The sequence below is a fragment of the Xyrauchen texanus genome, chromosome 17, assembly GCF_025860055.1.
Source record: "Xyrauchen texanus isolate HMW12.3.18 chromosome 17, RBS_HiC_50CHRs, whole genome shotgun sequence".
NCBI lineage: Eukaryota > Metazoa > Chordata > Actinopteri > Cypriniformes > Catostomidae > Xyrauchen > Xyrauchen texanus.
This window is the reverse complement of record NC_068292.1, coordinates 40,987,822-41,000,418: the sequence shown is the minus strand read 5'-3', so window position 1 is coordinate 41,000,418 and position 12,597 is coordinate 40,987,822. Positions and strand designations below refer to the sequence as shown.

At 36.6% G+C, this 12,597-nt stretch overlaps 1 protein-coding gene across 1 annotated transcript in view; it reads left to right on the top strand.

Moving 5' to 3' along the window:
• The window catches only part of LOC127657696 (CUB and sushi domain-containing protein 3-like), a 390,710-nt gene that overhangs the window by 85,972 nt on the left and 292,141 nt on the right, over positions 1 to 12,597 (top strand). The window contains 1 exon segment of the mRNA XM_052146537.1: positions 2,250 to 2,444. Coding sequence (XP_052002497.1) covers positions 2,250 to 2,444 — 195 coding nt within the window.

The window sequence follows — 12,597 nt, the reverse complement described above, 5'->3', positions numbered from 1 at the left end:
CTGGTTCATTTTTACCCTGGGTTTATTTGACTGCCATAATAAAGCGAGCAAAGCAATTCAACCTGTTGAAGAACAGGAAACGCTTCCATTACCGCAGATCAGAGGTGTAAAGCTCACTTGACCAGAGATGAGCTGACAGATGTGCTGGAAAACATTCATACCCAGGCCTTGTTCAGGGTAGACAGCAAAAATATAACTTTTTGTGCATATATTAGTCCGAAAGATCAGATTTGGAGAAAACAAATAAATATATATATATATATTATAGCACATTAGTAACACATTAGTAAATGCATGTGGTACTAAAACACAGTAGCAACACATATGCAAAATTACATTAGTAATGCATTAGTAACATGCATTAAAGTGCATTAAATTAGCAAGGTACAGATTAGTCTACCTATTTTCGAAGGCATTCACTGTATTGTTCACATGCTGTGAAGCATTATATGCATTTTTTGTATGTAGGCTTGGAGTTTCTGGATGGGTTAATAAATTCACCAAAATTCACAGTATAAAGCTAAGGCAGTCACAGTCAGGGCTGGGCTGGTAATCTGGCATATGGGCCGACACACTTTGGGGTCGGTGGGTTGGCCGCGAAACAGGTTATGCAGAACGGACCACAAAATTCCACCGCGATATGCAGAAAAGGCCAGCGATAAAAAAAAAAGAAAAGTAAAAAAAAGCGCAGCAAACTACAGTAGTACTTACTCGGTACTATTTCATATAATGATTCTCTTCTCTTCTCTTCTCTTCTCTTCTCTTCTCTTCTCTTCTCTTCTCTTCTCATTCTATTCTATTCTGATGTCTTCTGCTTTGTTATTTTCTGTTCTCTGTTATCATTCTATTTTATTCTACTCTGATTTCTTTTTACTCTGGCCCAATTAGTTGACTGCTATAATAAAGAGAGCCACGCAATCCAACTTGTTGTAATGAACAGGGAATACTTCCATTACCGCAGATTATAGGCGTGAAGCTCAATGGGACTATTCTGACGCGACCAGAGATGAGCTGACAGATGCACTGGAAAACATTCAGGCCTTGTTCTGTTCTATTACGTTCTGTTCTATTCTATTCTGCTATGTTCTGTTCTGTTCCATTGGGTTGTGTTGTTTTCTGTTCTCATCCTTTCAATTCTAGTTTGCTATTTTTTGTAAACTACAAGTGAAAACATATATGTTTACATATTATATTCTGTCATTTTGTCCCCTTCAAAATCAGCATGTAGGAGTCGTATGCTTGTAGGATGTAGGAGGCAGTATGCACAATGATACATTTATAATGTCTAGTGCATTATGTTAAGCATGGCTTGGCTGACTGGTTTTTATAAGCTGACTGACAGTCTCAGATGGGCAGCACATACAGTAGGTCTTTTCAGTAAAGATTGAACTTTTTTATTTCAGTTGTGGCAGGTGTTCGTAGCGGATTTACAGAGTATCAAAGATAAGCAAGCTTAACATATCATAAATGCAGACATGTGTCCCAGACGATTAGAAATGTGTCAGAGAATGAGGCATATTAGTCAAGCGTCAGATGGTTGTGAAATGACAGTCGACTGCATTTGCCAGATCCTTTTTATCTATAAGTATCCTACTAGACTAGATATTTCATTGCTGTAGGATGTGACCATTTTGTTCCATGCACAAATTGATATTTTATTTAGGATTTTCATTATTTCCTGATGAATGTGTGCTCGGCAACCAAAGTAATTGGCCTGTTACATCTACCAAAGATCAGTTATACATTAAGAATAAAATTACATGTATCAGCCGGCCGATGATGTTGCATTAAAATATGGGTCAAGTCCTGTTATGCAGTACCTCTAGAACTCACATTTGATCTTAAAAATATATATAATAATAATAATAATAATAATAATGATAATAATATGTTTGTCTGTTGTTTTCCACCAAAATTATGTGACTTCCTGAATGATGATATCATCAAGGAACTGGCTATTGTTAGTTATTAAAAAGGGTTATTACAAGATTACAAGTATGGAAATAGTTTTTAAGCATGCACAAGACAAACCAATACATTTATTATAGAATATTTCTTAATATATTGCCAACATCTGCAAAACCAGTGTAGTTCAATTATTTAAAATTCACCCCTACATGCTCACTTTGTAGTGATAATGTTATAAAAGATTCACATTTCAGCCAATATAATCAGACATGTATGATGGCGACTATATGGTGGGAATGATCCATATCTGTGTCTTACATCTCGTCTCTTTCTCTGTGCAGAACTTCAAAGCAGTTCTTGTGGGAATCCAGGAGTTCCTGCTAAAGGTGTCCTGAACGGAACAAGCTTCAATGTGGGAGACAGAATCCGGTACCACTGTGTGTCTGGATACACATTGGATGGTCACGCACAGCTCACCTGTGTGACCAGCACGTCTGATGTAGCCGTGTGGGATTTTCCTGTTCCAATATGCAGAGGTAAGATATAAATGCTAGAGATTGGGTGAACAGCATAAAGAAACTTGTTTTCATTTTCTAGATTTTTTTCTAGATTTTTTCTAGAGTTGTTCTTATTAAAATGAGCCAATCTTTTGCTTTTGTAGAGTGTCAAAGAGATGCAGTGGCCACAATATTGTGTTTGGAACCATAAGCCAGGCTTATAAATAGACAAAAAAATATTAAAGCAACTGGCATCTGCAAAAAATTAAGCCAAAACTTTTTTGAACGTTCTGAGCCATGTTTACAGTTACAATTAGGGCTGGATAATATAGCTAAAACAATATAGCCTTTTGAGGATATTCTATGTCTTGATATTTATGTATTTGCTCTGAAATGGCATAAAAAACTTTTTTTTTCCAGATGAGATCAAATAGCCATTGTTAGGTACACTGCAAATGTTTAATGCAAGTAGGGAACACTTTAAAATAAGTAACACTTTTCAGCACTTTTTAGTCATGATGAAAGTGAAATTCAAAATATACTAATACATTTTTGTATTATTTAAAGTTGTGTATGTTAACATTAATAATGCAATAGTAACTAACAAACTGAAAAAAACAACAACATGGTCTCATAGTAGAATTGAAGCCTTTATTTTGGTTACACATTTTACATACATTTTTGCATATTTAAAGTGAAATGTATTTGTTTTTCACATATCCCAGCTAAGCTGGGGTCAGAGCTCAGGGTCAGCCATGAGTCGGCGCTGATGGAGCAGATAGGGTTAAGGGCCTTGCTCAAGGGCCCAACAGTGGCATCATGGCGGTGTTGGGGCTTGAACCCCCAACCTTCTGGTCAGTAACCCAGAGCCTTGACCACCAAGCCACCACTACCCCATAACAGTGAAAACGTGACTATATACTTTTTTGCAAAACTTGTTATAAGTGTCTCTAGGTACAATTCCCTGAAGTTTCCATGTGAATATTAACATTAGACACGGAACAACAACTGTGTGTTTTATTCATTTTCACTCAAATCATGACTTTATTTTTCTCTCTATTACTCAGACCATGCTATTTTATGATATCGATATACTTTTACTCTAATGCATCTATTGAAAAACGATACATTTTAACACTTGAATTACAGACCCACCATCATATATACACTTATTCCAACTCACCTCATAGAGTCGGAAGAGTGAAGTCCAGCCGTGAACTCACAGAGTTCATGACAGATGACACAGAGTCATAGATGCTAAATAACATGGTTATTTCAGAAAATGTGCTTTTCATTTCATGTCTGCATTTTAAAACCTCTGAATACGACACCATTTTACTTGCTTTTGGCGCCCCTAGCTGGACATTTCCCTAGAAAACTGCAGCCAAATGTGTTATACAGCACGTACATTTCATTAAATCAAGCTTTAAAAAATAAAGAGTTGTATTTCTATACATTTACATTATACAAGATTAATAAATGGTCAAAATTTACTTTGGTACATTTTATATATATTAACAAACAGCTTATTGTAAAGTGTTACCTTTAAATGCCTAAAATATGGTAAAATGTAAATAAAAATAATAAAGGCATGTTTTCCACAATGTTGTTCGCTGGTAATCTGGCATATGGGGCCGACACACTTTGGGGCCGATCAGGGGCCTCTGTTTTGTTGAACAGAGAAAGGAATGCCATTTAATGAGTTTCACTAATATGCACTAATATAAATCATAAAGCAATATTTACCTTAAAATGTATTTAGGAGAATATTTGAATTCATTAAAATCGCCACATGGAGACTTCTGTGAATATTTAAAAATATCGATGAATCAATTTTGAAATTTTGAGTCTACTCAAAATGTGTTTTGTCTTCATTTTGAACAGTATATATATTATTTTAAAGTCAAAACCAACCCACCAAACATCTTTTAACTAAATGTTTTGCTTTAAATATGTGCTTGTGCTATTTTTCCATAAAATAAATTCCACTTGGTTTGATGTTTTTATTTTTAGCTATCAGACCAAGTGCTATGACACACATACATATTTAAGTGTGGCTTCAATATCCTAATAATACTTTCAGGAGCCATTGAATAACTACTTTGCATCAAATACTCTAGTAACCATCATCCTAATAAAAGAATCTTGTGAAGTTACTTTGCTGTAAGCTCAATATACTCTGTCTGTGGCTTTGATAGTTGCTGCTGTTGTATTATTCTGTTTTATTGAATTTTAAATGAGCATTGTTTTTAAGTTGTATTATGTTTAAAATTGCTTTCTGTTTCTCATTTATCTTTTTGGATTAGCATTAGATATGGTGATTTATGAAGTATACTACAGTGCCTGCTGTAAATCAGTACAGTTCTTTTGCATTATTCTTTTTGGCAGGATGCAATCAATCAAAGTTGTTCAACAGGGAAATGCATCAATGTATCTGAAACCCAGTTAATAACTGAGGGGTTTCTTTAATTATTGTTGTGCAGATCTTTGATGTGCACCCAGGTATTTACATTTTAAAATATGACGCATGCTTGTTCTGAATAAACATAAAATATCCTTGAACCACAAACATATGAAATATGAATATTGCAATTTAATAATACGTGGTTAATGGCTAAATTGAGCAGGGCTCCTAAAACATATTGATGAAAAGTATGTTTTGGTGTATAAAGATCTTATTAAGGCCAGCATTTAATCCAGCAAACATATTTGATGTTTTATAGCCTCTCATCTTGTTATTAGTTTAGCTGCAGTAGCATCTAGTTGGATGAATGGAGACAAAAACTTAATTTGTGACTCATCATTTAAGCTATGAACTGTTTTTTAAATGGGTCAATGTCTGCATATTTCAGCTCTGTGGTTTGCATAAAATCACAAGTTGCTCAGTAAACTCAGTACAACAAAGAACACCATAGCTAAACTCCCAAACCTAGTGAGCTGCCTATATAGACTGCATTTTAAAGCATGTGCAGGGGCTGTTCCAAATGGTAGGAACCATAATTATCTTTTAAGATATATACTTATGGCCCAAATATAAGTCAGCATCGCGTGTATGCTTCATGGAGAAGGTAATCCTAGAATGCGTTACAATGAGCTCTTTTGAATTGAATATACTAATATTTCATTCAATACTAAAAAGTATGCATATAAATTGTTAAAGTGTAATTTTTAGATTATTTTATCATATATCCGTGTGTACTATGTATTTTCATGCTTATTAGAGCATTGTAACATTATTTAGTGGGGTGCCCGTGCTGGTTGCTGCCTGTGCAGAGCGTTCCAAATCAGCAATTTACAAGGTACCAATTCAGTTAGGATGTTGCCTTAGGGGCCGTTTACTCCAAATACAGATTTATGTCCATCTGCACTGTTTTTTCAATTGTCTTTCTATGTAAACATATGTAAGATCAGGGGTTTTCAAACTTTTTCATACCAAGGTCCCAGAAATATATGAATCCCTTTGTGAGAAAAAGAGTTAACGTGCTATTGAGATATGCTGTTTGTAAAATTAAATAATTGTCTTTTATATTATCGTTGTACTTACAGTAAGTCAGAATGAACCATTATGATATTGGGCCCAGTTTTAAGAGCACTAGCACTTAAGTCACAATCACATAGTCAGTTGGCGTGGCCAAGAAGTTGGTATATTCGTCCAAGCATGCGCTAAGTTTAGGCGAAAGTGGGTTTGGGGAAATTGCACGTGCAACATGCTAAAATGCTGGGTCATGTGCAATTTAATTCTTAGGTTCTGTGTCCTGTTATATAGTCCATTTCCTCAAGGACCAGCGATTATAAACAAATCCACCACATTCATTCGAATTTGAGGACTGTGTTTCTCTGCGTTTCTCTGACAGTGACGCGCTCCTTTTATAAGCACAGTTGATTCTCATCAGATTTAGGATGTACACTAAATTAAATTATAGAGAATGTAAGTATTATTAATAATTTTCATTTGCTGACACACAAATCACTGCTAGTGTTAACAGTGATTGTATTGGCACGCACTTCACTTGTACCAGTCGATTTTAATTTTGAACAATTATATTAATTTATTGAAACTAATATAGTATTAGAAAAATATTAAATTCAAGTGGTAAAAAAATTATATACCAAATCCAAATTCCTTCATTGGAAACTTTTATAATGACTTCAAAATCACTCTATGACAACCAGTGGAAAAATACCAATTCAAATTAGACCATAAATTCAATTGTAATTATAAACATAATAACGATTATTGAAAAATTAACCATGATCATAGATTATAGTTTAACACAAATGTCTTACATTTTTATGTCACAAGATGGCTACAACTCTGATCGTCAGGTATATACAGGTCCTTCTCAAAAAATTTGCATATTGTGATAAAGTTCATTATTTTCCATAATGTAATGATACAAATTAAACTTTCATATATTTTAGATTCATTGCACACCAACTGAAATATTTCAGGTCTTTTATTGTTTTAATACTGATGATTTTGGCATACAGCTCATGAAAACCCAAAATTCCTATATCAAAAAATTAGCATATTTCATCCGATCAATAAAAGAAGTGTTTTTAATACAAAAAAAGTCAACCTTCAAATAATTATGTTCAGTTATGCACTCAATACTTGGTCGGGAATCCTTTTGCAGAAATGACTGCTTCAATGCGGCGTGGCATGGAGGCAATCAGCCTGTGGCACTGCTGAGGTGTTATGGAGGCCCAGGATGATTCGATAGCGGCCTTAAGCTCATCCAGAGTGTTGGGTCTTGCATCTCTCAACTTTCTCTTCACAATATCCCACAGATTCTCTATGGGGTTCAGGTCAGGAGAGTTGGCAGGCCAATTGAGCACAGTAATACCATGGTCAGTAAACCATTTACCAGTGGTTTTGGCACTGTGAGCAGGTGCCAGGTCGTGCTGAAAAATGAAATCTTCATCTCCATAAAGCTTTTCAGCAGATGGAAGCATGAAGTGCTCCAAAATCTCCTGATAGCTAGCTGCATTGACCCTGCCCTTGATGAAACACAGTGGACCAACACCAGCAGCTGACATGGCACCCCAGACCATCACTGACTGTGGGTACTTGACACTGGACTTCAGGCATTTTGGCATTTCCTTCTCCCCAGTCTTCCTCCAGACTCTGGCACCTTGATTTCCGAATGACATGCAAAATTTGCTTTCATCCGAAAAAAGTACTTTGGACCACTGAGCAACAGTCCAGTGCTGCTTCTCTGTAGCCCAGGTCAGGCGCTTCTGCCGCTGTTTCTGGTTCAAAAGTGGCTTGACCTGGGGAATGCGGGGATGTTTCTACACCAGACTCAGTCCACTGCTTCCGCAGGTCCCCCAAGGTCTGGAATCGGTCCTTCTCCACAATCTTCCTCAGGGTCCGGTCACCTCTTCTCGTTGTGCAGCATTTTTTGCCACACTTTTTCCTTCCCACAGACTTCCCACTGAGGTGCCTTGATACAGCACTCTGGGAACAGCCTATTTGTTCAGAAATTTCTTTCTGTGTCTTACCATCTTGCTTGAGGGTGTCAATGATGGCCTTCTGGACAGCAGTCAGGTCGGCAGTCTTACCCATGATTGCGGTTTTGAGTAATGAAACAGGCTGGGAGTTTTTAAAAGCCTCAGGAATCTTTTGCAGGTGTTTAGAGTTAATTAGTTGATTCAGATGATTAGGTTAATAGCTCGTTTAGAGACCCTTTTCATGATATGCTAATTTTTTGAGATAGGAATTTTGGGTTTTCATGAGCTGTATGCCAAAATCATCAGTATTAAAACAATAAAAGACCTGAAATATTTCAGTTGGTGTGCAATTAATCTAAAATATAAGAAAGTTAAATTTTTATCATTACATTATGGAAAATAATGAACTTTATCACAATATGCTAATTTTTTGAGAAGGACCTGTAATTTCAGGTTCCACAATATTTTCAGAGTTTGGAAATAAACTTTATTACCACCTGCTGGTGGAATGTCAAACTGCAAATGCAAGAACTGAAATTAGACTTTGCGCTGAAAACAGACTTGCTTTTGAACAAAGAAAATTGTGCTTTGTGCCGCTTTAACAGCATTATAATACAATAAAACCACTGTTTGTGCTCATACATCCAAAGAAAGTGCAAACACACCCACCCAAGCCCACTTTTTCAAAAGTGGGCTTGGGTGGGTGTTTTATTTAAATGATTATTTTTAAAGCACTTTTCAGAATAATTATTGTTCCAAAGTGACGCTTCTTTTTAGAAGCTGTTTTAGGCTGAAAAATACCCAACGCCAACTTTTAAAAACGCATCTCTAGACACCTTTGTTCGTGGCACTGTGTCTAGCTTTTTTAAGCTCAAGGACGTGTTAGGTGTGTACGGCCTCTGTGGAGGTAGCAGCTGCCTTTGCTGGTAGTAGGCAACGCAACAGTTCAGGTTTTGGAACAGAGTTTACATTTATTTATTTAGTCCATATCCCCCCTGCCCATAGGGAGCACCTGGACATTTATGTTTGGGTGGATTGAATTGATCAAATAGTAGGCAATCCAGCTGAAAGTAAGTGTTTTTCAGCATAGTCTATTATATCCATGTGATTCATCTAGTGGCAGACATATTGTAATATACTAGGTATAGAGCCTGGGCTGACTGTTGCATCGCTACCATGATTAGTATAGCATCATCAAAGAAATGAATGCCTTTTCAGATGGTTAATTAATGTTTTATCAAATAAAACACATAAAGACATTTATATATATATATATATATATATATATATATATATATATATATATATATATATATATATATATATATTCATACATGGATGAATCACAAGAAATAAAACTAGTGCCAGCCTTGGCTGTGCATCTCATTCAGTGAAACGAAGAACTCATGGCCTATTAATGCAGCTGACCCAGTCAAACCAACTGGTTGAATCTGTATAACACAATTTCTGACCTCGGGCCTTTTAGCACATGCTTTTTCATCTTCAGGCGAAGGAAAATGATCTTCTTTGATGAGGATATCTTTGCCTGGAGGCTTGCCCCTTCTCACCGCCCCCTCTGGATGTCTTTACAGCAAACTATATAGACAGTAAATGCAAAGCAGAGGGCAAAATGATTCTTGAATGAGAGCGTCTCTTACACTGTTGATGGTTCCTTTGTGTTTACGCCAGCTGGGAGGACGACCTGTGATGAATGTAGCTCTCAAAATGCTCCAAGATTATTAGGCTTGTTGGCCATGTGAATTTCAAGAAATGCTTGTTTTTTGCTGTCATGTGCTTTACTGTGTTCTCCATGAGTGAATCTAATATAGCAGTGGTTCTTAACTGGTTTTGCTTCAGGACCCAAAAGATATAGGAAGCATTTTAACAGTGCAGTGGTTCTCAACTTGTGGGTCGCAGGTCTGTTGTGATCTAAGGTGAAAACACTGCTGAATGCTATGCGTAAAATGATACTAACCATACAATTGTTCACAATAAGGATAGTGAAATAAATAGGCTTATCCATTTTTAAAGAGTTCAGAAAACACTGTCAAAATCAGTGTGATCAATCAAGTTCTACAGTATTGTAGCACAAATTCATCTGTCACATGGTACAAGCTAGTAGCCAAATTAGGCAGATCCCAACATAGACAGTTTGTGTGTCATGCCCTCACCCTCGAAAACTATGAACAAATCTATAAAAGGTAAAAGAAAAATATGACCCGGATGACCCGGAACTTTACTCAAGTAAAAGTACAATTACTTAAAAATGTTTTACTCAAGTAGAAGTAAAAGTACTTGAACTACTTGAGTAAGAAAGCATCCAATTAAACGAATACTCAAGTAGCGAGTAACTAGTTACTTCCACATAATATATAATAAACGACTACGCACCAATATTACATTATATAATACATTTTTACATGTTGTGGTAGAGCGGGTCGGCCACTAATCGCAGGGTTGGCGGTCCGATTCCCGGCCCACATGACTCCACATGTCAAAGTGTTCTTGGGCAAAACACTGAACCCCAAGTTTTCTCACAATGGCAGGCTAGCACCTTGCATGGCAGCTCTGCCGGAATTGGTTCGATTAGTGTGTGTTTGAATGGGTGAATGAGTTCACAGTGTAAATCGCTTTAAATACCGCTAAGGTTGAAAAAGCGCTATATAAGTGCAGACCATTTTTAACATTTACCATTTATTAGAGAATAATTATACTACTATTACTACTACTACTACTAATAATAATTCTATCGGGAAGACACGCAGGCTTGAGTGAGGTTTAAGATGCCATTTATTTGATGAATATAAAACAAAGTAATGTCTCTCTTTGGCGTAGGCCCCGTCTGGCGGTCCGAGGGAGTTGTACTCGGAACAGTCATATCCTGCCGGAGATAGGAGGTAGGGGCGAGGAGCCTACCCCCGTGCGGGACGGGGCTCAACTGGTGGTGGTGGGGTGGTGGAGGTTGCCATGTTAGCACAGTGAAACAGCAATGTGATAAATATGTGACTTATAAAGCAATGGCTTACATGCGATTGGCTAGGAATTACCCAACTAATGGTGTGATGATGTACAGCTGTTAGTCTTTCCGCTAGAACTACGCTGCGCTTACATTTATTATTATTCATGGGAATTGTCATAATACACCCTCATGATGTTTCAAATCATATGACTTTCTTCAATGCAACACAATTAAAGAGATGTCAAACAGAATGTTAAACTTATCATCACCATTAGACTTATCTGTCACTGCATGTTTTTCCCCTCTACATTTTAAAAGGTTCTGGTGACTGAAACTGTCAGTCTCTAGCATTATGTCTAATATCTTTTTGGGTTCCACAAATTACATGAAGTCACACAGGTTTGGAACAACATGAGGGTGGGAATTTATGATTGAACTATCACTTAAAGGACACTTGTCAGATTTGGACAAATCTGTCAATTAGACAATTTTGGAAACCAATTTCAAGTAATTATTATGTTGAAAAACATGAGTAATGTCCCCCAGGCCCAATTATATGTAATGCTGAATAAAACGAGAAATAAAACAAGATCATGCTTCATTAACGCCTACTGTCACAATTTCAAAGTCTTGTATGGATTCTTAGATCAGGGTGGTTACAGTTTTTTCAGCGTCAAATCAATTTAGATCATTAGTTCTGTACACTAAGGATAAACTCCAACTTATCTCTGTATATTGAAGCGTGTTAGGCTTATTTAAGTTCAGAGCTTGTTTTTTGTTGTCCATGAGAAAAACGCGCCACATCTGTCAAATGCAGAAATCCTGTGCAGGAGAGACATAATGTCAGCTCATGCTCCAGAAGTCAAGAATGCAATCTGCAAAGCATAAGATGTTTACATGGATTTAGGAACTGATATATGTTGCAACACTGATATAAAAATGTATACTAATAAACTGAGGTCATAAAAGCACATAGTTACAGAATCATCCTGAAAATGACAATGACACAGAGAAGCCCACGCTATCATAATCGGCAAAAGTTACCGCGCTGCAATTTGAATCTTGAAATATCCATTTGTCTTGGTGTAAAATGAAGGTCACTGCATGACAAAACTACTCTTTTTCATGGTGTGGAGTGTAGAAAGTGTTTATTTGGTGCACTTGCTGCTGCTGCAGTGGTGAACTCGACTCCAGTGACAGAGCACAGCTGTAAAGTTGCATTGTCATAAAAGTCCCTTTCAAAAATCTCTCAATAAACGACACATTTATTTACACTTATTAAATGAAAACCAATGTAATGACACGAATGTCGCCCATTGTAAGGATGTAAAAGTAAATGTTTTTCATTAGAAATTTACTTGAGTAAGTGTGAAAAGTACCCACCTTTAAATATACTCATAAAAGTTTTTAAAAGTTAATAAAACAAAATTCCCAAAAAGTTACTCAAGTAAATGTAACATGTTACTACCCACCTCTGCCCAGCATGGCCGTAACTACCACTGAGGACACCGAGGTCATGTCCTCTGTATTTTTTTCTTTAAGTGTTGTTTCATTGTGAAGTGAAAATAGCCGACGAGACAATTATTCTTGCATCAACGGAAAGTCACGTGACACGTTCTTGCAGATACAGCTGTCATGTCAAAACGAAAGTAGTCGGCTGTAGCGGAGTGTTTCCTAAACCAATTAAAGAATGCAACGCAGTGTCTCGCACAGCTCGTATAAACTCTCACATAAACTTCAAATTGAACTTCAAATTGAAGTTTATGTGAGCTGTGCGAG